At 45.9% G+C, this 27,174-nt stretch overlaps 1 protein-coding gene across 2 annotated transcripts in view; it reads right to left on the bottom strand.

Annotated features, from left to right (window-relative positions):
- CRELD2 (cysteine rich with EGF like domains 2) overlaps positions 1-27,174 on the bottom strand; it is a 272,969-nt gene that overhangs the window by 17,139 nt on the left and 228,656 nt on the right. For both annotated transcript variants that reach the window (XM_069629255.1, XM_069629256.1), the window contains exon 9: positions 4,346-4,429. In XM_069629255.1, coding sequence (XP_069485356.1) covers positions 4,346-4,429 — 84 coding nt within the window. The remainder of the gene's footprint in view (positions 1-4,345; positions 4,430-27,174) is intronic.

The following is a 27,174-nucleotide window of genomic DNA, read 5'->3' as shown; positions in this document are numbered from 1 at the left end:
GCAAGTCTCAAGGCATTGATAACAGATGCTACCATTACCCAACTCAATCAGATGGAGTGGGAAACTGGCAGGAGGCGTAGTGTGTTTGTGGGTTTAGGGTGTGGGATGGAGGGGAGAGGCAGGGGTGCTGGAGCATGACCTACCTACCGAGCTACCAGATTGGATACGAGTTCCCATGACGTGACCTTCCGTGTGATCATATTTTAAAATGCAGAATAGAAGGATGGACAAAGTAGAATGGTGAATGTCCAAACAATTGGGACAAAAAACATGAACTATAGTTTCTTACAAATTGTGGCAAAAAGGATGAAAGCCTACCGCTTCAACACCATGAGGCGATTTAACAATGGTGGAGCCTACTGGCAAACTATAGGCTCTCAACCTATTCAGTCATTTCCTGAGAGACGACCGGGTAGTCCAAAAATGTTATTGTGCAAAATGATGTTATATGTTTTTACCCAACAATTTTTCATTGCAGCTTTTCTTTGACAATTTAGCAATTATTTTGTTTGTTACTGCAAACAAAATAATTGCTAAATTATTTGTTACTGCAAAATGTGGGGGGTGGGCAGGGTGAACCTCCTTAACCCGACCCCCCAACCGCTGCTTGGTTGACTTGGTGCATGACACAACGGTTCCCAGCTATTCACCTGGGTGTTCGAGTCGGGTTGCGGCAATGTCGCGCTGGTTTGATGCAGTGCTTGAAGATGCAGCAAGTCAAAGGCTTCCGCAGCAATGAGCCAGTGTTGGAATCAAGGCAGCGAGGAGCAGTACTGCTACAAGTGGCATCAAACAGGTTTGTAGAGGCAGGCGAGCAGTTCAATGTTATGAAGTGCCAAAAGCAACACTGCAGGTCCTGTGTCAGGTCGAAGGACATCAAACATGGTTTGAAGCTGTGTGAACACGTTTCAAGCTGCTCCTGATGTTTCAAGTTGTCAGGAGTCCCAATCCAGGGGCTTCAAGGAAAAGGCTAATCCTACCGGATGTGCTCTCCCAGTCCAAGAAGTTTGCCTGGCAGCTAAGGGGTTCCCTCACCTCCAGTTAAGAGCCTGGTACCAGTGCAGCTGTCAGAGTGGAAGGCCGTGGTGCATAGCAGTACACCTCCCGCCCTGTTCCCTGGGGCTGGTTAGGGGACAGACCTCTCCTATGCACTGGATGCCTTTTATCTTCACCTCACTGTTGGAGGGCTTTGGAATGGACTGCACTCCCAATAGAGGTTTAATGAATTAATGTAGTCTTCAAGTCCACAGATAAATTAAGAAAGGTGTGGGAGATCCGATCCTTATAAAGGCAAATTGTAATTGAGAATTGGAGAAAAGCAAGTTATTTGTAAGGGGTCCAATACTTGTTGCAGTAAAAAGTGGTCCTTGCATTATTATAAAATACCCAGAGTCCCTTGTCTTGAAGGAAATGGAGTAGTCGGGAAGAGAGAGCACCAACAAAAAAGCAAGATGGTGGAACCCCTTTTCAGGTGCAGGTTTCTTCTCTAGCTACTCCAACTCTGCCCTTTCCGCATACCTCAGCATCTTTGCTATGTTTTCACTTAGAGCAGTGGAGACAGCCAGGAGTGTCATGGATACACATGGCCTTGGCATCATGAACTTGGGCTCACAGGGTTGACACTTGCAGGTATCTTATTGGGTTGGCTTTAGCAATTGTGTGCATTTTATAGTCACCCCACAATAACTTATTCTTAGAGATTACCCTGCCACCACACTGATAAAGCAACAATTATTACATTTTAGTTCAGAGGTGCATGAATTAAAATCCTAACTCTGTCTGCAATGACTTGGGTCACAGCAGATGCCAGAGATGCACATGAGACCTTTGAACCTGCCCGGTGCCACTGGAGAGCATGGGCTGCAGAAGTCAGGGGACTGGTGCAGGAAAGGTACATCGACGCACTATGTTTGTGGCATCGAGCTTTATGAGAGTGGGGACGGATTAGCAGACCCTGTACAAAAACAGAATTGCCTGAATCATTTCATTTATAAACAAAAGGCTAGGCCTTTCACATCCGTGCAGATGGCAAAGTTACTTCTTGAAAGATCGCAAGGAGCGTAGTAGAGGTATATTTTGAAATGGTCCAGAGTTCGGCATCACTACGGACCTCTACTACTTTAAAGTGTAGCAAGGTATTTACCGAAAGTCTAAAGATGCTGCTAGACGAAGAAATCAAACTCAAGGAACCAACAGAGCTCTGTGACTTTAAGTACGAAAGCCAGCCAATATTGTGGGCAAAATAACTGGTGCAAAGATTATATATTATACAACTAATTTTATTGACCTGGAAAGAATAAAAAGACTAAGTGGGACTGTGAAGATTCCAACCAGTGACTAAGCAGAAATGTTCCAAAAAATGAAACATGTTTCTGCTATGGCAGAGTGACTGACCGCTCCAATCAAGATTCAGCAAGACATGCTATTGGCAGAACAGACCAGCATGTGAAAAATCCTACAATAGAAGGTCACCAAATAGTGAAGAACCAGAGTACAAGTAAAAAACTTTATGGTGTTTTGGTCTAATCATTTATAACCACCTTCTTAGGCTTGCTGGGAGCCAATAGGAGAGATCTGGCCTGTACATGTAGGAACAATGGACTAGAACAAAAATGTCGGTTTGTAACTCGGCCCTTTAGAACAGAGTTCAGCACCACACAGTGAGATGTCCATGGATCCAGTCAGGGTCAAGGGTTAAGGAGGCGTAGATAAATTGTCTCAGTACCCAATACATTGATAACCATGATTCGCACAAATATTTCCCAACCTTTTGGTTGCTTTAGTTCTAAATCACTCTGACCTTGGACCTGTGATGAAGTTCTGTGGTGGGCTAGGCTAGAGAATGCCTGGGAACTGAGGTGCATTACAGAGAATTAACAGAGGACTAGTCCATCCCTAGCCTCAGAAATAATCCCCACAATATCACCCCATGACACACAGAGGCAAACCTGGATATGTCACAATATAAAAGATTAGGATACCAAGGGTCAGTGGCTCGCAGTGCTGTGCATGCGGATAGAAGCAGAAATTATCAGCACCATGAATATATTTGTTTCATTGAAAAATGCAAGACTGCAAGCGCAAACTTGGGCATTTGCATTCTGATGTTTGCAGCTCTGCCAAACCCAAAATTATATTTTAAACCAGGGGAGAAGAAATCTCTGCCAGGCAGTGGTGATCATGGCAGTCCGTGGCCGAAACACAATACAGTGGATGAACCAGTAGCAACCACGGCTACGGAAGCCACTCACAGCCCACCAGCTCATTCGTTTCAGCTGAAGCGAAGGGGAGCATGAGAGAGAGCAGATGGAGGTAGTGGAGAGAAGACAGTGAAGGATATGAGGAACAAGTGAAAGGGTGAGTAGGTGGAGCAAAGGTGAAAGAGGAGTGGAGAAGGTAAAAGGAGGGGCAATGGGGAGCAGATGGAGATGAGGGACAATGACCAGGAAATAAGGACAGTGAAAAGGAGTGGTGGAGTAGAAGTAGCAGAAATTAGAAAAAGGGGAAGGCAGAAGAGAAAAAGGAGTAGAAAGGGAGCTACTGGCAAGAACAGAGAAGAAGGGAAAGTGTAGGAGTGAGGAAGACAACTCAAGCAAAGAAAGAAATGGAGTTCAGAGGAAGTCAAGGAGGAGGGAGACACAAGTTGAAGTCAAGAGCCTTGTTTTTGCCTTCTTTTTTTGTAAACAAAATGTTATTCATTTGGATAAGGTCTGCGATGGTTGGCATAGGAGAGTCGAGCAACATTTTTATTAGGGCCAGTAGGAGAGGTGTCTAATCAGACCGCACAAGCATTTACGACCATAGTACTTGCATTTAGTGGAGGCCCATAACGTTTCCAAAATTGCAAAGCGGCATCTGGGTTACTGGAGGTAAATGCTGATGGGGTGGCAATACAGTAGTTTATCAGTGGGAGGGCATACTTTGGTTCCTCATTCTAGAGGGGTAGACTTGGGAGGGTATGGGGGCCAAACCATGGGAGGTTGAATAGCTTGTTTGGTAAGCAACATTTAGTGAGACAGCCAGTGGTGTTGTCACATTTTCATTTTGTGCACTGGTGGTTGTTATATGGATGGTATATGTGCTAACTGGGTTGTAGACTTATTTTTATTTATTGAACATTAGTGTGCTGCCTGTACAGCAGAAAGTGTTTCCAAGCGCCGCGAGACTAAGGGGGGGGCGGGAGTGTAGGTTTTAAGGAAGGGTGTAACAGGTGTGAGAAAGGAAGAATGAGCATATGTGCAAAGCGGAAGACATGAAGCCATCAACAACATGATGGTAGATGGCGGTGGGGGTGGGGGATTCATGCCAATAAATCAGACAAATTAAGAAGTATAGTAACAAAGACCTTTGCAGGCGTAAGATCCTTCGCTGTTTGAGCAGTACTCATGGTCTTTGCAAGGCGTTTCTTCCACTGCACATTCATCCACATCTGAAACACAAAATAAGATGGAACCTAGTAAATATGCATCTCCAAGTTCGGTTTCTTTACAGCAATTAGTCAACTCAATATTGACTTACATAACATTAAGAAAAGACTGGGGACAAAATATATTTACAAAAATGCTAAACATTTTAATTGGAGACAGATCCCAGCGTTTACAAATGTTGCTATAATTTAGTTTAAGATCCCCTTTAAGTGTCAATGTCTGCCAGACTACCCTCATGGATTCCAGTTAGCATGAGATCTTGGCCTCCCAGGCCAGACTTTCACAACACTATGTATGACCCAATCAGACAATATGTTCTGAAGTGTTTAGCAACAGTACACATGGTTGGCAAATTTTAAATAAGACATTAATATAACTTGTAACAATTGTAGGGGAGGACTGGTCCAGGAGACCCCTCTCGCCTGCGTTTCCTCCCCAGGTGAGGGCTATGGCTCATTGGGCGTTCCCTCGTGCCACCCGGGCCCAGGTGGTGGAGGGCTCACCCGCTGCAGACATTGCCCACACGTATCGAGTGCCCGCACGTATTGATTGCCACACAAATTTAGCTAGGCCCGAAAACCATTTTTTTGCCCGGTAAAGATGGTGTGAGCTCAGCGCACTGTAGCGCGGCCCCCACCCTTGGAGAATCACATCCATGTTGCCGCAGCACCCTGGCAGATCTGCTGCGAGCACGTTCCCACGAACAAGACGGACATGAGCTAGCGCAATACGCTAACATTGTAACAGTTCACCTCCCGCAGTGTACTATCACTATCAGCATGACCCGGCCAGCAGGCCTGAACAATGAGAAGAACGGTAAAATGGTCATCTGATGGCAGACAGTCTTTATATATATGTATATATTAATGTCAAGACCTCTTGCAAAGTATGCTTTCTTCCACAAAATCTCCTATATTACAAACGCCTGTAGAATGTATTAAAATGAGAGAGCATGCTCCCATGATATAAGCAATGGCGAGCTCACACCATTGCAGGTGGATGCTAATAATAAAGGAACGCTCCAGGGATCTGTTTGTTGCGTGTATCACTGGGCAGCCTACCTCCCATGGTTTTGCGCCATAACTAAGCTAATGCTGCTAGAGTACACGAGAAAGCGAATGCAACTATACTATGAACTCATGTAAAGGATGCGCGAGAATGCACTTATCATGTGTGTATGTCTAAGCCCCTTATGTGCCACCACTGTCACGTACAATGGCGGGTCGTTTTCTATGTACTCCACCGACCCAACTACTACCTCATCTACTGCGAATGTATATGCATGTAACTAAAATACTGTAACTGCTAGAACATAATATACAAATGTGGTGCTCGGACTGGGTATAATCGAGACACATCCAGCGAAGTTAAATGCATGTTTTAAAGTGATTTTGAATAAGTATTATCGAAAGTGTTCAAATGTTTGTGATGTCTTTACCTACATTCGGCAACACACGAGGAAGATACCTTTGTAAATGCGTACAAGGCCATTCCCCCTCCCATCCTGCGAAGGCTGCCAAGACATGAGAACAGAGGCCCGCTCTGCGCTACCCCACCTCCCCCGACTAGACTGGAGCCACTTCAAAGATTTGTAGCCCCCACTCCAGCACCCAAGGCCGCGGCCAGCCACCTGCATTATTTACAGCACAGCAGTAAACCTTTGTCTAAACTCAAGCGCCCCCTCGTAAACCCCACAACCCACCGGACCGTCTCAGACTTATGGCCCTGGGCAATCAGGACACCCAACACTTTGACAACACACAGCGAAACATCCATAACCACTTCTAACAAGACAGAAAGACCTGTACCACCCGTCCCAGGCCCCGAAGCTTAGCCCCTCGACCTATGGCCCCGGTCAACAGGACACGGGTAACCAGGCCTCGATATATTACCTCCAGACCCCTCACAAGGTGCATTCCTCCTGTGTTGCATTAACCTATAAAATAACCTATTGGAAGATTTACTAAAGAGAATAACACTGTAAATGACTGAATGACTGCGGTGTGCATGGCCGAGGGCAAGTAAGTCAGAAAAGGCATTCATCTCTGCCACAGGCAGCATTGGCACACCAACACCGCCCGGATGAACTCAAGCCGACCTGCCAGGCCCAGCCCAACCCACGAGGGTGACCAGTGACGTCCTTCAGCCAAGACCAACCACGCCGCAGCAGCACCTATAGTTAGTCGTCGCCGCCCAATCCCAATGAACTTGTGCCCCCTATAGTATGTAGGTTTTGATGACGTTTTTTGTAAATATATACGCCTGTCTTTGCTATTGTCAGACAGAGCGCTCTCGGAGTTTGCAGAGTTCTTTGCATGTCCAATTCTGATTGATAAACTCCCATTTACGCTCACCCGCACTCTGTCTTGGCCTTATTCCCATTTTGGGAGAGTCCTTCATTGTCTCTCATTGCGGGGAGGATCGTGCTGTTTGGGGACGCTTGCTTTCAGTGGTGACCCCGATAGCGTGATTTTTATGTCTTCCTAATTCCTTATAACCGTCCCCTTTTGGCACGAGAATCTCCGGTCGAAAAGGGATACGCACGGTGAGCCGGCTCCGGGAGGCTGCCCGCCAACGGCGACCGGTACACTAAGAAGTGCGCACTCAATAGAGAGTGGGTACGGGATCCCGGTTGAAAAATCCCCTTTGATTACCACTCACCGGAGCCGGGGCTGACTGTTGAGCTGACGGCGACACTGCCTGGACGGACCCAGTTTCGGAGACTATCGGTTCAAGACGGGCACGTGAGTACTGAGTGCGAGCGATTCTAAAGGGAGCGGGGAGAGAAGTTTAAGACAGATAACGATAGGGGGGGGGTACGCAGATCTTCTAAGGATCATCTTAAATTTTCCTTGCTTTTTCTTTGCATATGGCCATTAGGATTAAGAGGTGAATAAGAGATAAAAGTGACGGGAACCTAGCTCCGAAAGGGGGTGGAAGGCGGCGCCGCATAGTGCTATCTTGACTAGTACTGGGAATATATGAAGAAGTGGAGTATAAAATAAAAGCGTTCAGCAAAAGGGGACACAGAGTACATTAGTGACCGCTATTACTCTTTTCCTTTCTTTTCTTTAAGGGTAGGGGGGAGAATAAAAGAACTGTGATTAGCACAAACTTAGGGAGACAGTAAGAGAAAAAGAGTCCTACTAGAAGGGGGGGAAGGCAGGTTAATATCTATATATATATGCGCATCTAGATATTCAAATAAGACGAACAGGGACAGCCGGCTAGGGAGGAAAGGGAGGGCAGCCTGAATGGTAAATTGAGTGGTGCCAAGAGGTGTGTGCACCTCGTATGTGCTAGAAGACATTTTGATGTTGTGAAGTGTGAAGCGGTTATAAATGCATAATAGTTAAATGGACATGGTAAGTGTGGTCGGATAAAACTTTTTTTTCCCTTTTCAGACAACGTCAATATAGTGAAGTGAGTGGGTACCTCTTTGATTTCCAGGCTGACATTGTAAAAATAAGGGATGGGTTGCTCTTGTATGTGCCCCCCAAAGAGAACGGAATAGAAATTGTGTACGGCCAGTTCTGTATTGCGCAGTTAGGGAGGAGGAGAGCCCAAAGGGACCCAACATTGAATGTGAAGTAAAATATAAAGAATAATACTGATACTACATTTACATTGTAGTCGCAAACACACGGAGACACACCAGCACTAGGAGAGCACAGAGATGGGGGCCGAAACACCCTTATCACATATTTGTAAGAATCTCCCGGGATACGTGGAGCGGATTAAAAAATATCACGACCAATGGGTGACCGAGCTAAAGGGGGAGGGGTTACCTCAGATTTGGCCCGAGGGAGGGTCATTTGATAAAAGTGTTCTGGATACGGTGGCCACATGCATTTTCCTAAAATACAAAGGAAAGCAGCTGCAAAATAGGAGGGAAATATTAGATCTTTGGAGGTTATTTGAAGAGATACCACCGCCTAAAACACCAGCATTAAATCCTGATCTCCCGTCCACCACAGACAATCCACTACTAATACAAAGAGATGTCAAAGAAGGGTCAAGTGTAGCGCCACCAGTAGAGGTAATAAGTTTGTACCCGATATTAAAGAAGCCTGTGCCCGCAGAGGGGTACAGTGACCCCACTTACATACCTCCCCCGAAAGATACTACACCCCACCGGCCCACGGCACCTCCGCCATATGAAAGCACGAGGGAGCGAGCCCAGGCAGGCACACAAAGGGTAGATATAGAGAAGCTCACAGATGATTTAGAGTCAAGACTGTCGATAGCAAAAGACGAGCTCTCAAGGATAAAAGACATATGCGAACGAACAGCACTAGATGCAACTAGATCAGGGCGTACGTCCAGAACACCAGGTGAACATAGAAAGCCCGGAGAGGGGTGGAAAAAGGGCGAGATCCTGTTCAGAATTGAGGAAGAACCAACGCGAATAATAGAAGTAGGGTCCCGAGAGGGAGATGTTGTAAATGAAGAAAGGCTTGGGGGAATTAGTGAAGAATTGCTGTGTGATATAAGGGACGAGTTAGAAGAAAGCGACAGGTTGAGTATGGCGATGGGAGGGGGAAGCGAGGGGGAGGAAGGTACGTGTTCAATGAGAACACTGGACGATGAATGGATGGGGCGATTAAGGAATAGAGTGGGGAAAATGGCATCACTGGGAACATCAGCAGCCAAAACGGGCCCGGATGGGACGACGAAAGGAAAGCTACAGCTCCCGTTGATACACAGGGGAGGAGGGAGGCCCAATTATATCCCATGGGCGCAGATGGATAAAGCCAATTTATTAAAGCTATTGCCCCCGTTGTCAGGAGGGGCAAGTAAGTGGATATATGCCTTTGAGAAACATACTGCTGGGGTACCCCTAGCTATAGGAGATGTGAAAAGTCTGCTCGTGTCAGCAGTGGGCGATCAGGCTGAAAGAGTATGGGTAAAAGCTGGTTTCCCGGGAGTAACGTTAGACTGTGACCGCCATGATGGGGCATCCTTTAACACAGTGCGTGCCAGGGTGTGGGATGCCTTACGCGAAACATTCCCAGACACACCGGACTTACAGTCAGTGATGCAGTGTACAATGAATGACGGGGAGGAGGTTATGGATTACATTTTTCGGGTCCAAGAGATGTGGAGAGCAGAAACGGGCACGCCCTGGTATCAATCGACATCTTTATTTTATTTTATTATAAAGAGAGGGCTCCCAAAGGAAGTGCAGAAGGCGCTTGACAAGATAGCAGGTATTGAAGCAAAGGGATGGCCAGAAATTCAGAGCATAATAGTACACCATTGTAAAAGAATCAAGGAGAGGGAGAAGGAGGTGGCGCAGAAAAGATTGGCAGACGAGGCGAAGTTAGTACAGTCAAAGCTAGTGAAGGTTGCAGCAGCAGTAGCCGCGCTCCCACACAGTAGAGAGGGAGATGATGAGGAGGAGGGGCTGATAGCACTCTAAGGAAGGGTGGCAACTAATTGGGCGGGAACAGCACAGCGGCAGTGGACTGAGCAGGAGCAAGGTGGAGGTCCGCAGTGGCAAGAGTGGACCCCTCGAGGGGGACGAGGTGGGTACAGGGGCCGGAGAGGAGGCGGACAAGGGAACGGGGGAATGGGAGGAAATGGATGGCAGGGTCCCAGGGGCCCCCAGGGGAGTTGCTGGAACTGTGGACGATGGGGGCATTACTCCAGGGAGTGTAGAAGTAGACAAAACAATGGGTTCCAAGAGGAGGAGAATTATGGTCATCCACACCCAGGGAGCCCATATGGTCTTCCAATGGGACAGCAGCAACTAAGAAACCCCGGCCAGGGTACCACGGGCCAGCAACAGGGACCCCAGTATAGGACACAGAACCACCCACAAAACAATGACAGTATGCAATACACGCCAGGTAACCCTTTCGCGACAACAGCAAACGGGGCCCCCGCGCCAGCATCTTACAGTGGCATGTCAGTGGTTTCAGGGAGTGTTTTTAATGAGGGAGGGGCAATGAGATACCCCGCATAGGACAGCCCACAGAGAACACTTGCGTGTCCAGTTCTATCCACCACCTACAATGCAGCAGAGGAACCATTGGTAGGGGCGCAGATAGGAGACAAGCAGTTTATATTCATTGTTGATTCGGGAGCGGAGAAATCATGTGTCAGAGAGGGCCGATTCCCGTTATCTAACAGGAAGTTAGAGACGCAGGGGTTCTCTGGGGCTGTAATTGAAGTTCCTTACACAGAAACTTTGGATATAACGGTGGGGGGTAAAACTGTAAAGGCACCCTTACTGTATTATGAGCATTCACCCATAAATTTATTAGGGAGGGATCTCCTAAGCAAACTTAACATGACCATATCATTTACCGAGAGAGGGATAGTGTGTTCTACACCCGGGATATGCCCCTTGCGTGCGATGTTGGTAGTGCAAGCCTACACAACCACACAGGAAATACGAGGGCTGCCACAAAACGAGGAAATGTTTATCAAAGGGCTAAAGACTCTGGCCCTCATAATTCCCGAGCTAGGAGGCATGGACTGGAGGATCCCGGCGGAGTTCCTCTTCCGCCCCATAGTGTGTCCCAACACAGCACCGGGATCAGTGGTATCATTAGACTTGCACGCTGTACAAGTGTCAGCAAAAAGGATCGCTGCGATTGGAGTGGACGAGGAAGGGTGTGAGTGGCGCACAGTGCTATGCACAAACGCCAACATCGCCCTACGAGAGGTAACAGATGAGGATCTCTTTTCAGACACGGAAGGGGATGGTGAGATAGTAATGGAAATAGCGATGCCCTGTGATATTTTAATACAAGCAAGGGAGACCCCCGTCCAATTGATGACAGTGGTAGGAGCACCACCGTCGTTTTTTGATGACGACATGAGGCTCGTACCAAACAACTTATGGACAACAGGCCCCCATGATGTGGGACTGTTGCAAGGAGTACAACCTGTGGTAATAAAACTAAAGCAAGGAGCAATTTTACCGCGAGTTAAACAGTATCCTTTGTCTCGTGAAGCTGAAGAAGGGATAAAAGAGACAATAAATGCCCTACTAGGACAAGGGATAATAGTGCTTTCAAACTCCCCATGTAACACCTGTATTTATCCAATCAAAAAAGCAAAAGGGGGGTCTTGGAGGATGATACAGGACTCACGCCCCCTCAATGATGTAATTCAGAAGGAATTCCCTCTAGTCCCGAACCCTGCATCAATACTATGCAGCATCCCGAAAGAGGCATCACATTTCACAGTAGTAGATTTGAAAAACGCATTTTTCTCCATACCCCTGGCTGAAGAGAGTAGATACCTTACCGCCTTCACACTGGGGGGTAAAAGATATGAACATTGCAGATTACCACAGGGATACTGCGAGAGCCCGAGCATCTTCAACCGCGTATTACATGAAGACCTAGGAAACCTATCAGTTGAGAGCACCATTATTCAGTACGTAGACGATTTACTAGTCTGCGCGCAAAACGAAGAGAAATGCAGAACAGATTCCATAACATTATTGACTTTGCTGGCCAACAAGGGGTACAAAGTGGACAAGGGAAAGCTACAGTACTGTCTGACAGAGGTCCTGTACCTGGGACAGCTGATTTCAAGAGATGGGAAAAGAATAATACCAGACAGAGTAGAAGCCATAAGATCAGTAGGAGAACCCACAACAGTAAAGGACATGCAAACATTCCTGGGAATGTGCAATTACTGCCGAGCATGGATACTAGATTATGCAGCATACACCAGGCCCCTATTACAAGCATTAAAGGTGGCCCAACAGGAGAACAGGAAGATGGAATGGACGGAAGAGATGAGCTCCTCTTTCCAAACATTAAAAGATTTGATTTCAAGCGCCCCAGTACTCGCAAACCCTGATTATGGTCGCAAATTTTACCTATTCTCACACTGCAAAGAAACTCTCATGACAGCAGTGCTGACTCAAAAAACGTCCTTAGGACACAAACCACTGGCCTACTATAGTGGTACTTTAGATGCCGTGATGCAGGGGCATTTCGCGTGCGAGCAATCACTCGCTGCAGCCGCGTTCGCGATTGAAAAAAGTGCCACAATAGTAATGGGCTGCCCTGTGACTTTGTTTGTGGAACATTCATTATTTGCAATACTCGAGAGATCAAAAAGCACACTGACCACACAGCGGGCGACCGCCTACGAGATTATATTGTCCAGTGCCAACATCCATATAGTGAGATGCAAGACAGTGAACCCCGCCACATTCATTACCGAAGCGTGCACACTGGAAGACATGCAGAACCACGATTGCGCAACCTACACAGGAGAGAGAGGGGAGGACACAGTGGTGTGTGAGAACGCTCTAAGCGAGGGAGAAGTGTATTTTGTGGATGGGTCCTCATCAATTGACGTGGACACGGGAGAAAAACACGTTGGCATGGCAGTAGTGAGGTTAGAAGACGGTGAGTATGAAACACTGGTACAATATCGCCTCCCATCACATTACTCTGCACAGGCAGCAGAACTGATTGTGCTCATAGAAGCACTACATGCAGCAAAGGTTTGTGCAGTGACAATATACACAGACTCAGCTTACATGACAACCACAGTGCATGGAGGCCTAGCAAGATGGGGGCGTAGGGGATTTAGGCGGGCAGACGGAACACCAGTACAGCATGCAGAATTGTTGAAAGAGTTAATTGAGGCCCTGCAAAACCCTACAGCAGTAGCAATAGTAAAGTGCCAAGCACATACATCCAACACAGATGTTGTGTCTTTAGGGAACGCCGCAGCGGACGCTGCCGCCAAGGAGGCTTCCTATTTTCAGAAAAATGACACAGGTGAATACATGATTAAGCACACGACGAACGAAGAGCCACCAGAGGGATATAATATGATGCCCATACCACAAATAATAGAATTGCAGGAAGGAGCCAGTGCAGAGGAAAAATTAATGTGGACAAAGCGAGGGTGCAGCAAGTCAGGAACAGACCTGCTGTGGCGGCAAAATAACTCGGGGAAAGTGGTAATGCCAATACAGCTATTAGAGATTGCATTTCAACAGCTACACTTCCCTGCACATAACACCAAACAACACATCGCAGCAGAAATACAGGAAGAATGGTTCGTGCCCTGTCTCCAGGAGCATGTGTCTCGATTGGCAATGGAATGTACAACATGCCAAATATACAATTCAGGAATGACATTACGCACTCTCCGGGGAACAATTCCTAAACCCATTGGCCCATTCAAGGAACTGCATATAGATTACGCAGACATGGGGGAAAGGTGTAATGGCGCACGGTACATGATCGTGGTTGTGTGCCCATTTTCAAGGTGGGTGGAAGCAGGACCTTGCGCACGACCTGATGCCAAGAGCGCCGCCAAGTTCCTAGTAAGGGAAGTGTTCCCGCGCTGGGGAATTTGTGACGTGATTCGCTCAGACAATGGCACTCATTTTGTGAATGAGCTTTTTAAGGAAGTCACTACATTATTGGGAATAAAACATAAATTATGTTCAATTTATCATCCTCAAAGTAATGGCGTAGTAGAAAAGATGAACGGACTGTTGAAGGACAGGTTATCAAAACTATGCTTCTCATTAAAGAAGAATTGGATTTACTGCCTACCGCTTGCGCTATTTGAATTACGAAATCAGCCAAGCAAAGACCACCATTTGTCCCCCCACGAGATCGTGACTGGGAGACGGATGAACACAGCACACTCGCCACTGCGCGAACACTCAGACGCTCACAGAAGCGCCGCGATATTGGGAGATGAGTTCACAGATTATTTAAAGAAATTGACATGGGCAGCGCGCATGATATCAAAGCAACTCTCCCCACCCTTCACTAGAGAAGAGGGAAATGTAACAGGCGCTGTCACGGAACCAGGGCAACAGCTACAGCTAATGCCAGGCGACTGGATTTATGTCGGAAGCTTTGTGCGTCGGTGGAATGCACCACGATTCCATGGCCCATACGAAGTAATATTTTGCACGCCCACGGCAGTGAAGGTCAAAGGATTGAGGTACTGGGTGCACTTGACCGACGTACGGAAAGCATATAGCAACGTACAAGAGGAGGTAGATGGGGAGGCACAGACAACAGCAAACGATGCAACTGAGCAGAATGACTGAATATGAACTTATGTGTATGTGTTGGTACTAAACTTGAATAAATGCACAACTGATAAAGATATTAACTTTTACCTGGTTGAGTGTATATATAAATATATATATATAGTTAATGGAATGCCAAATTATAGCCTGTATACACCCTTGTCTGTGAATACCCCTCCCCGTCTCCCCACCCCTTTCCATTCCCCGTCACATGTATATTGGCACTGATGGTGCTAGCAAAATGTTTACATGTATGCACTCAATGCACTTTTATATCTTAAAACAGGAGCTTCCATGGCATCTAACGGGCGGCCTGCAACGGATAGATTTACTAGAATTAGAGAGTGGTTAACTGTGAAATGCATATATTCGTATGAATGTGGACTATCTGCGTGCATTATATTGTTTTTTACATTAATGTTTGGTCTGGTTACATACTGGTTCATAGCGTTCATCTCTATCGAGATGAACGAGGGGGGAGGGAACAACACAACTACTGGGGCCAATACAACTGCAAGTGTCAATGCCAATACAAGGGAAGGTGATTTCTTGGTATGGGACGGAAATAAACTTGTGTGGGGCTACTATACTACGCCATCCAATGTTGTCATCTCACAAGATGGAGGCCCAAAGGGGAAAAGGCAAAATAACACACTGTCCCCACCTGAGATGTCTAATTACAATGCTCACAGCTTAAACGACCGAAACCCCTCTGCCATATCCTGGTTGTATAACACCCCCACCAGCCAACCTGCCCCCATGGCCATAGACAATCAAAGAATGAAAGCAACACATGAAATATTATATGATGACTGGGTGAAGGGGGGCGGGAATGAGAAAGGGGGGTCTAGTTTGTCCCTTGCCCAGGGAATTGGGAAGTATATGAGGAATAAGAACAACAGACGGAAGAGGGAAGCAGGGAGGAGGAAGTATGATGAGTACTATGGGCTAGGTCTAGATAAGATGGAAGACCCACGACACCCCCACCAAACAAATAAGTGGTATGCAGACATGAGTGCCACAGCTAAACAAACAACAAACGAGAGCTGTTATGTTTGCTCCCTCATCCCTCACGCATCAGGTACACCCAAAGTACTGTTACCCAAAGAGTTGCCAATTATAGATGCCCAATGTCTCCTTCATCTCACGTTATGCAGAATTAAGAACACCTTCCAGGCACATGAAGTGACTTTTCAAATGCTGCAGAACGAGAAAACGTGCTACCCAAAACCGTCAGGGGTTGTATGTCTGAAAGAACCGTTTTTTGTAATTGAAGGGACACTTTTTTCTGATAACAAGTGGAAGAACGAAGAAGTAATGTGTAAAGCTGAAGCACTGAGGGGTGTGGCACAGGAGAAATTGCAATGGATAGAAGAAACGTGCACACCCGTATGGAAGGAACACATTTCAAAGTTAACCTGGGTTACACCCATCGAAAAGCCTTTCAAGCTGCTGCAGAGTGAAATAGACTATGAACTGTGTTTTAAAGGAGAAGGGAGAACCCCCATGGGAACAAACAAGAGCTGTAACAAGACCCTCACCATCCCAGATCTAAGAAAAGGGACTGCGGCCCTTATGGACACATACTGGGTATGCGGCAACCAGGCATACCTACACCTCCCCCCGTCATGGAGTGGCAGCTGCTCAATGGCCACTCTGCACTCAGCCCTAATGGTGATACCCGAAAGCCACATCGATGGGAGCAAAAGGACACAGGAGCGCATGCAGCAAAGTGTGGCTCAACCAACTTCAGAGTCACAAATCTATGTCCTGTCTTCTGGAAGCAAGGGAGAGGTGCTGACCCGCAACAGACGAGCATCAAACTATATATCAAAGGCGTCATCAGAACTATTGGCTCAGATCCCAGACAAATATCGATTATTCAGCTCAGCAGAAACATTTTTTGCCTCGCTCGTATCAAGTGTCCAAGCAAGGGCTAACGCAAAATGGCTCCAGATAACCCGTTGGGAACTAATTCAGCTGGCAAACGACACTGAAGAAGGTTTCAACATAATAAAGGTCGAACTAAGAGCCTTGCGACTGATGACCATGCAAAACAGGTATGTCCTGGACCTGTTGACGGCGATGGACGGCGGTGTTTGCCGAAAAATAGGAAGTGCCTGCTGCACTTTCGTACCTTCTGAAGACGCAGAGAACGGCTCCCTGTCCCATGTGATCGAAGCAGTCCACAACCTAGGAGAAAAAATGAAGATGGAAGGCGGAGCAGAAGATAGTACATGGTTCGATAACATCTTTTCCTGGGTCCCCTCATGGCTTGGAACAACTGTGAAATTTTTAATGCCAGCTGTGGTGTTCCTCCTTTTGATTTTCTGCCTGTGCCAGGTGGGTCTTCGAGTTTGTGCTAACGCAGTACCAAATGGTGCAATGATGATGGTGACAATGGGCAACTCACACGGTACAATAAAAACGATGCAAGAAGCACAAATACAAACAGGGGTAGATAACACACCCAGGTACCAACTGGTGCCCATGTACCACGACAAGGATATTGTAGATAAGCTGTGGCACACCACCATCAAAGAGCCCCGCATACTAGAATGGTACGAGGAAGTTTGGGTAGATTTGGAGGGAGATGGTGGGTGTATATATCTCACGTGTACTCCAGATGAATACGCCAGGAGAGGTGAGAGCTTAAGGGGGGTGTGCAGAGCATGGATGCCTATCAAAGGAACTCCCGCATGGGATGAGGCAGTGATGGACGAAGCAGAATGTAGGAGGATAGAGGATTTAAAGAATTCGTTACTTAAGTAACGAAAGGGGGGAAATGTAGGGGAGGACTGGTCCAGGAGACCCCTCTCGCCTGCGTTTCCTCCCCAGGTGAGGGCTATGGCTCATTGGGCGTTCCCTCGTGCCACCCGGGCCCAGGTGGTGGAGGGCTCACCCGCTGGAGACATTGCCCACACGTATCGAGTGCCCGCACGTATTGATTGCCACACAAATTTAGCTAGGCCCGAAAACCATTTTTTTGCCCGGTAAAGATGGTGTGAGCTCAGCGCACTGTAGCGCGGCCCCCACCCTTGGAGAATCACATCCATGTTGCCGCAGCACCCTGGCAGATCCGCTGCGAGCACGTTCCCACGAACAAGACGGACATGAGCTAGCGCAATACGCTAACATTGTAACAGTTCACCTCCCGCAGTGTACTATCACTATCAGCATGACCCGGCCAGCAGGCCTGAACAATGAGAAGAACGGTAAAATGGTCATCTGATGGCAGACAGTCTTTATATATATGTATATATTAATGTCAAGACCTCTTGCAAAGTATGCTTTCTTCCACAAAATCTCCTATATTACAAACGCCTGTAGAATGTATTAAAATGAGAGAGCATGCTCCCATGATATAAGCAATGGCGAGCTCACACCATTGCAGGTGGATGCTAATAATAAAGGAACGCTCCAGGGATCTGTTTGTTGCGTGTATCACTGGGCAGCCTACCTCCCATGGTTTTGCGCCATAACTAAGCTAATGCTGCTAGAGTACACAAGAAAGCGAATGCAACTATACTATGAACTCATGTAAAGGATGCGCGAGAATGCACTTATCATGTGTGTATGTCTAAGCCCCTTATGTGCCACCACTGTCACGTACAATGGCGGGTCGTTTTCTATGTACTCCACCGACCCAACTACTACCTCGTCTACTGCGAATGTATATGCATGTAACTAAAATACTGTAACTGCTAGAACATAATATACAAATGTGGTGCTCGGACTGGGTATAATCGAGACACATCCAGCGAAGTTAAATGCATGTTTTAAAGTGATTTTGAATAAGTATTATCGAAAGTGTTCAAATGTTTGTGATGTCTTTACCTACATTCGGCAACACACGAGGGAGATACCTTTGTAAATGCGTACAAGGCCATTCCCCCTCCCATCCTGCGAAGGCTGCCAAGACATGAGAACAGAGGCCCGCTCTGCGCTACCCCACCTCCCCCGACTAGACTGGAGCCACTTCAAAGATTTGTAGCCCCCACTCCAGCACCCAAGGCCGCGGCCAGCCACCTGCATTATTTACAGCACAGCAGTAAACCTTTGTCTAAACTCAAGCGCCCCCTCGTAAACCCCACAACCCACCGGACCGTCTCAGACTTATGGCCCTGGGCAATCAGGACACCCAACACTTTGACAACACACAGCGAAACATCCATAACCACTTCTAACAAGACAGAAAGACCTGTACCACCCGTCCCAGGCCCCGAAGCTTAGCCCCTCGACCTATGGCCCCGGTCAACAGGACACGGGTAACCAGGCCTCGATATATTACCTCCAGACCCCTCACAAGGTGCATTCCTCCTGTGTTGCATTAACCTATAAAATAACCTATTGGAAGATTTACTAAAGAGAATAACACTGTAAATGACTGAATGACTGCGGTGTGCATGGCCGAGGGCAAGTAAGTCAGAAAAGGCATTCATCTCTGCCACAGGCAGCATTGGCACACCAACACCGCCCGGATGAACTCAAGCCGACCTGCCAGGCCCAGCCCAACCCACGAGGGTGACCAGTGACGTCCTTCAGCCAAGACCAACCACGCCGCAGCAGCACCTATAGTTAGTCGTCGCCGCCCAATCCCAATGAACTTGTGCCCCCTATAGTATGTAGGTTTTGATGACGTTTTTTGTAAATATATACGCCTGTCTTTGCTATTGTCAGACAGAGCGCTCTCGGAGTTTGCAGAGTTCTTTGCATGTCCAATTCTGATTGATAAATTCCCATTTACGCTCACCCGCACTCTGTCTTGGCCTTATTCCCATTTTGGGAGAGTCCTTCATTGTCTCTCATTGCGGGGAGGATCGTGCTGTTTGGGGACGCTTGCTTTCACAATAAATGGAAGAATTAGCCACTGTATAAATTCAACATTGGCTTGCTTCTGCTTGATTATTTTTTTTAAAAGACCTTTTCAACTATTTAACCAACTAAATTGACCAACTTTCCATCCAATGAAGCCAAGTTATTCAGGAAGTAACATGTTTTTTGGATTCTGTAAATTACTGAGGTTTTACATTTTTCATTATTTTGGTTATTAAAGATCAGTTCTGGTGAATAAGCGAGTCTCCAGCATGTGACTCACAGTCAATGGATAACAAGCCTTCAACTGCTGTGGACAGACAATGCCATGCTCCACTGGTGTTTCAAACACTACGTTAACAAGTTGCAACTCAGAAGTTAAATTCAATTCCAATAAGCATTCCATAAAATGACCCTTCAACAAGTGTTTAATCCTGGTTTTCAAAAATTACTACACTTGATCAAGAAGCATTTTAAATCCACTAGGCCTCGAAGCATGATCATCTGAGCAATGTAGCAAGTTTACTTGCAATCTGCTGTGATGAATGTGATGAGGTCATCACTCCTTTCCCAGAGGTCGCCTTGCCTCATGTGGCCAGTGGATGGCAGCCACTATCCGATACAGACCCTGGGGGTAGCTACTCGAGAGAGGGTCAAATAAGTGGAGGCGACCCTCATGATGGACAGGCATCATAAAATGAGACATGGTATCCCCACTTTCCTTTTAGGGATATCCCCTCCATTCCCTATGCCTTAATGGCATTTGATGATAAACCCTTTCAACATCCTGCAAAATCTGCTGACAAAATGTATCAACATTTTACACTTAGTAAAACAATATGTACGGAGACGAGGACTGCCATGAGAAGAGTGTGAACCATAATGAGCAGTCTAGTTTTGCGAAGAATATGATTTCCAAGACCATTCCCAGCCCGGAGGAGGGAGTTTAAATCTGCCGCTACTGAAAGATGGAGGGAGTTTCGTTTTCCAAGTGTCGGCTTGTAAACCGACAGAAGATGCAGGTTGCGGTGCGGAACAGACAACATCCCAATCCAGGAGTGTACCCCAAAGGCAGGCGAGTGGAACTGGCAAGAGAAGGAGCAGCCCCCAGCACAGATATAAACCATCAAGGGCACTACGAGTGCAGTAAGCAGGGTGAAGCCCTAACAGACTAGCATTGTAACACAAAAAGGAGGGCAACACACAACTGTGTATCATTTTAAAAGGGCAGTGGAGAGACCCATTAGGTATGGACCCAAAGCGCTGTGCAGAGTGTGGCCAAAGGAGACACAAGGTTACCTTAGAAAGACAGTAGGACAGAGAGGAAAAATACTGTCTTTCCCTTAGCCCTTAACCTCACTCAAAAGAGTTTCAAGGGACCTTTCCCTAGGAAGTGCTGATGTGCCGCTTACAAAAAGGGGGAGATAGTAAAAGAGGTCAAAGAGAATTCATTTTTGAATAACCGGAACAACATAAAGGTTGTTCAACTCTTGTGTGTCCTTGGTCACCATAAGTAGAGTGTCAACGTGAAAGTAAAAGTAAGGTTTACACCTGGGACTGAATATACATATACAAGGTAAAAGATCTGAACTGTCTATTAGGGGTACTATATAACTTTACTATCCCATAGACAGATCAAGATTTCCCAAGGTGGCTCTACAGATAAAAAGACCCCACACTGGAAACAGGTATTAGAACAATGTCATTCTACTGCTGAAACCCATATTTATGAATACAGCAGGTCCCCGCTATTGGGGATGTACCCGTTTTCAAGTGTAGATCAAGTGAAGACAAACATATAGGCTACGTAATCCCTTCGAGGAGAAGTGTTTTTGTAGTAGAAGGGGACGTAGGGCTATGCTAAAAGACATAAAAGGTTGATCATGGTCATGGTAGAGTATGTTTTGGTTCTCCGCCACATCACAACCGCTGTCTACCGGTTTCAGTGGTGTATTTTAGGTGTAACCACTTTCTTCAGGACAGTCTTATAAAAACAAAGGGGAAGGAGTCTATAATGGTGCATGGTGTTCAATCACCATGTTTCTGCCAGTAAGGTTTGTTCTTTATACATTACCCCAACTTCCAGTGCCAGAACAGGAAAAAGTTCCCAGGGGAAACCTAAGGAAAAACAAAGACAACAAAGCCTTAGTAGCTCCCAAAGACTGCCATACGCACTAAATGCTAGGAGACTGCAGGTGAAATCACTGCGTCTCCTTTAATTAGACCAGGGACAAACCTAAAAGGTCAAGTATAACACAAAACAGATACATGTAGAAAAAAAAAAGTGTAGAAAGAAGGGGGAACCAACAGACAGTGTGATAATCAAATCTTTGGTTCCCTTATGTGGTAGCAGTTGAAATGAAAGAATTAAAAACATATGTATGTTTTTCTCTTAAATGACCAAACCGGGGCAGTATTCTTGAAAAAACAAGAACAAGAAACAAGTAGATCTACAGCCTTTGGTTATTTAGAGAGGAAGGTAAAGCGCCACGTGTACTAACCTTCTCGCCTGACAAGGTTATTGATTCGATGTTGTGATAGGCAGAGACCACAAGATAGCCGAGTGATGGTGGCTGAAAGAGAAAACAGCAGGTACCACTCAGAGTGTATTCATTTTTTCGATTCTGTTTAAAATCGAGATCACGCGCTCCCTAGGTTTTCAAAAAGATGGTAATACACGGGAGCGAAAGAGAAAAGGAAAAAGGAAAACTTCTGTCACTACTGGGCAGAATGCTTACTTGTTGTCCAGAGACCGCGGCTCCGCTCCTGCAAACCCCGAAACTACTGAGAAGCCGTAGCCGGGTCTGTGATGAATGGACGCTACGTCAGGGACACGTGACCTACGTCACGCGAGAGTATTCCCTTTCGCGCATGCGTCCAAAACAAAGGGAACAAGAACCAAAGGAAGGCTGTGCATGACATTGAGTCACGCAATATGTGCACCCTGGCGAGGGTGGTAAAGCTATATATAAATAAATAAATTATATATAGATTGATGCCCAGATATGTACCATCACTATTCCTCATGCCGCCGATGCTGGCAAATGGAGGAAGCGGCATGTACTTGTAGTAGGCATAATGTTCTTCTGCTGGCAATACTCCAAAACACAAATAGCTTTTTGTGGGTTATATTTATATGCTGAATCGCATATATGATGGAGTGTAATTTAATTTGATGGACATGGCCAGAAATCAAATAGGGTGTGGCCCCATTTTGTTTTTTAATATTGTTTTTTTTTTAAAAGTAGAGTAAATAAATACCTGTCTGATTCATATCATGACAGAGAGGGCCTGCCAGGGAATGGATTCATTAAGGCCCCTCGAGTCGGTTTTGAGGCGGAAAATCCAGTTTTGCTCGCGTTTAAGAAGCATGCTGGCAACATCGCTTCCTCTTCGTGGGCACCTGATCTTTTCTATTACATTCCATCTTATATCCTCGGGTTTGTGTTTTAGGGCCAGAAAATGGGCTACCAGAGGTGCATTTTCCCGCCTAGATCTAATGCAGGACATGTGTTCCTGTATCTGTTTTTTTATAGCTCTACTAGTCATACCTACATATAGCAGATTGCAAGGACATGTGACCATATATATCACGTTTGCTGTATTGCAATTAGTCAGGGAGTTCTGTTTCCAGGGTGTGCGAAGCCCCAGCTCTAACGATTTGGTGCGTGTTTTCAAATCACACACATTACACCTGCCACATAGTGTGTGTCCCGTAGCAGGTGTAGTGTTCCATAGGGTGGTAGATGTATCTTTTCCCTGTTCTAAATAGGAATGAACTAGGGTGTCCCTGATGTTTTTTTCTTTTTCTGATGGCAAAACGTGGAGGGGCAAGATCTACTGCCCCTACATTCAGTATGGGCCAGAGCCTGAGGATTTCCCTTTTGATTTGGTTGATTTTAGAGGAGTATCCAAAGTTTGATTTGGTTGATTTTAGAGGAGTATCCAAAGATTGCTGTGATAGTTTGTTGTCCCTCCGGACGTCTGGCCTGTTGTAATGTGACTTCCCGGGGAATGTTTCTCGCCCGTTTTCTGGCTTGCCTAATGATTCTAGCCGGATATCCTCTTTCCAGAAGACGTTCTTTCAAAACAAGAGATTGAGCATCATACTCTTGTAGACTAGAGCAGTTTCTTCTATATCTGAGGAACTGCCCGAAGGGCAGATTATCCCGCAAGCTTTTAGGGTGAAAGCTAGAATATTGTAGCAAAGAATTTCGGTCTGTGGGTTTTCTAAAGACCGTTGTGGTCAATGCTCCGGAGTTGGCACTTACCTCTACATCAAGAAATTGTGTAGTTTTCTTTGTCGCACTATGGCTGAATTTTAGGTATCTGTTTCTAGAGTTAAGCCAAAGAATGAACTCATTTAGTGTGGCTTCCTCCCCCGTAAACACTAGGAGAATGTCGTCAATGTAGTGAGCCCATACTGTGATGTTATTCCAGTATGGGTTCGTATGGGGGTAAATGTATGTTTCCTCAAAATGAGCCACATATAAGTTGGCCAAAGACGGAGCAAAAGTTGCTCCCATCGCAGTACCTGAGCACTGTTGGAAAAATGTTTCCCATATAGGAAGACATTTTTTGTTAGTGCTATTTCTGTTAGTTGTAAAATGAACTGGGCTGGCATTTCCAAACTTGACCCCATTTCTTGTAGAGTTCTCTCCACTATACGTAAGGTCTCCATTTGAGGGATGTTGGTATACAATGCCTCTATATCGAGAGTGACTAAGAATTGTGTCATTGGATTAAATGGTAGGTCCTGCACCAGTTTCAGGATGCTCGTGGTGTCCTTGAGGTAGGACCGCATCTTTTGGATTTCAGGCCTCAGAAAGAAATCCACAAATTCTGAAAGGGGTTCTAGGATAGATTGTATCCCCGCCACGATAGGGCGACCCGGTGGGGGTAAAATCCCTTTATGCACCTTAGGTAATGCGTAAAAGGCTGGTAGTATCGGGAAACTGGGACACAGAAATGCTGCTTCTTGGGAGCTTATGTGGCCTTCACAGGCCACCTCTTCTACAATCCCTGTGATCCGAATGCGCAACCCTTCGGTTGGATCCCGAGGTAGAATCTGATAATGGGTTCTATTGTCTAATAGTTTGTTAACCATCAGTTCATAGTCCGCGGTATAAAGGATGACTATAGAGTCCCCCTTATTTGCTGGTTTAATTACGATAGTTTGTTTCGCACTGAGGTCCCGAAGTGCTTCACGTTCTTCCTTTGAGATATTCTGGAAGTTCTTTACCTCCTTTCTTTCTATTTGCTCCAGTTTTTTCAGAATGGCCTTCTCAAAAGTGATTGATACTGCTGAGATGTTCTGTGGATAGAACCTGGATTTTGGATGCAAACCTGTCGTACCCTTTCTGGAATTGGTATCCTGTTCCATATCTTGTGTGCCAAAATGCTGTTTTAGGAAGACTTTCCTCATCAGTTTCGCCAGATCTAATCGCGTCTGAAATGAATCATGTCGTGCCGTGGGTACGAAACTGAGTCCCCTTTGTAGGACCTTTGTTTCACTGCTGGTAAGTATGTGAGTGGAGAGATTAATCACTAGTAATGCTCCGGTGCAACGGGACCTCTCCTGGGATACAATTTTCCTAGAACCCCTTTCAGAATTTGTGGATTTCTTTCTGAGGCCTGAAATCCAAAAGATGCGGTCCTACCTCAAGGACACCATGAGCATCCTGAAACTGGTGCAGGACCTACCATTTAATCCTACGACACAATTCTTAGTCACTCTCGATATAGAGGCATTGTATAGCAACATCCCTCAAATGGAGACCTTACGTATAGTGGAGAGAACTCTACAAGAAATGGGGTCAAGTTTGGAAATGCCAGCCCAGTTCATTTTACAACTAACATTAATAGCACTAACGAAAAATGTCTTCCTATATGGGGAAACATTTTTCCAACAGTGCTCAGGTACTGCGATGGGAGCAACTTTTGCTCCGTCTTTGGCTAACTTATATGTGGCTCATTTTGAGGAAACATACATTTACCCCCATACGAACCCATACTGGAATAACATCACAGTATGGGCTTGCTACATTGACGACATTCTCCTAGTGTTTACGGGGGAGGAAGCCACACTAAATGAGTTCATTCTTTGGCTTAACTCTAGAAACAGATACCTAAAATTCAGCCATAGTGCGACAAAGAAAACTACACAATTTCTTGATGTAGAGATAAGTGCCAACTCCGGAGCATTGACCACAACGGTCTTTAGAAAACCCCCAGACCGAAATTCTTTGTTACAATATTCTAGCTTTCACCCTAAAAGCTTGCGGGATAATCTGCCCTCCGGGCAGTTCCTCAGATATAGAAGAAACTGCTCTAGTCTATAAGAGTATGATGCTCAATCTCTTGTTTTGAAAGAACGTCTTCTGGAAAGAGGATATCCGACTAGAATCATTAGGCAAGCTAGAAAACGGGCGAGAAACATTCCCCGGGAAGTCACATTACAACAGGCCAGACATCCGGAGGGACAACAAACTATCACAGCAATCTTTGAATACTCCTCTAAAATCAACCAAATCAAAAGGGAAATCCTCAGGCTCTGGCCCATACTGAATGTAGGGGCAGTAGATCTTGCCCCTCCACGTTTTGCCATCAGAAAAAGAAAAAAAACATCAGGGACACCCTAGTTCATTCCTATTTAGAACAGGGAAAAGATACATCTACCACCCTATGGAGCACTACACCTGCTACGGGACACACACCATGTGGCAGGTGTAATGTGTGTGATTTGAAAACACGCACCAAATCGTTAGAGCTGGGGCTTCGCACCCCTGGAAACAGAACTCCCTGACTAATTGCAATACAGCAAACGTGATATATATGGTCACATGTCCTTGCAATCTGCTATATGTAGGTATGACTAGTAGAGCTATAAAAAAACCAGATACAGGAACACATGTCCTGCATTAGATCTAGGCGGGAAAATGCACCTCTGGTAGCCCATTTTCTGGCCCTAAAACACAAACCCGAGGATATAAGATGGAATGTAATAGAAAAGATCAGGTGCCCACGAAGAGGAAGCGATGTTGCCAGCATGCTTCTTAAACGCGAGCAAAACTGGATTTTCCGCCTCAAAACCGACTCAAGGGGCCTTAATGAATCCATTCCCTGGCAGGCCCTCTCTGTCATGATATGAATCAGACAGGTATTTATTTACTCTACTTTTAAAAAAAACAATATTAAAAAAAAAATGGGGCCACACCCTATTTGATTTCTGGCCATGTCCATCAAATTAAACTACACTCCATCATATATGCGATTCAGCATATAAATATAACCCACAAAAAGATATTTGTGTTTTGGAGTATTGCCAGCAGAAGAACATTATGCCTACTACAAGTACATGCCGCTTCCTCCATTTGCAAGCATCGGCGGCATGAGGAATAGTGATAGTACATATCTGGCCATTAATCTATATATAATTTATTTATTTATATATAGCTTTACCACCCTCGCCATGGTGCACATATTGCGTGACTCACTGTCATGCACAGCCTTCCTTTGGTTCTTGCTCCCTTTGTTTTGGACGTATACGCGAAAGGGAATACGCTCACGTGACGTAGGTCAAGTGTCCCCGACGTAGCGTCCATTCATCACAGACCCGGCTACGGCTTCTCAGTAGTTTCGGGGTTTGCAGGAGCAGAGCCGCGGTCTCTGGACAACAAGTAAGCATTCCGCCCAGTAGTGACAGAAGTTTTCCTTTTTCCTTTTCTCTTTCGCTCCCGTGTATTACCATCTTTTTGAAAACCTAGGGAGCGCGTGATCTCGATTTAAACAGAATCGAAAAAATGAATACACAATCTGAGTGGTACCTGCTGTTTTCTCTTTCAGCCACCATCACTCGGCTATCTTGTGGTCTCTGCCTATCACAACATCGAA

Source organism: Ambystoma mexicanum, chromosome 12 (genome assembly GCF_040938575.1).
Source record: "Ambystoma mexicanum isolate Mex_15411 chromosome 12, UKY_AmexF1_1, whole genome shotgun sequence".
Classification (NCBI taxonomy): domain Eukaryota; kingdom Metazoa; phylum Chordata; class Amphibia; order Caudata; family Ambystomatidae; genus Ambystoma; species Ambystoma mexicanum.
This window is presented reverse-complemented; position numbering and strand designations above follow the sequence as displayed.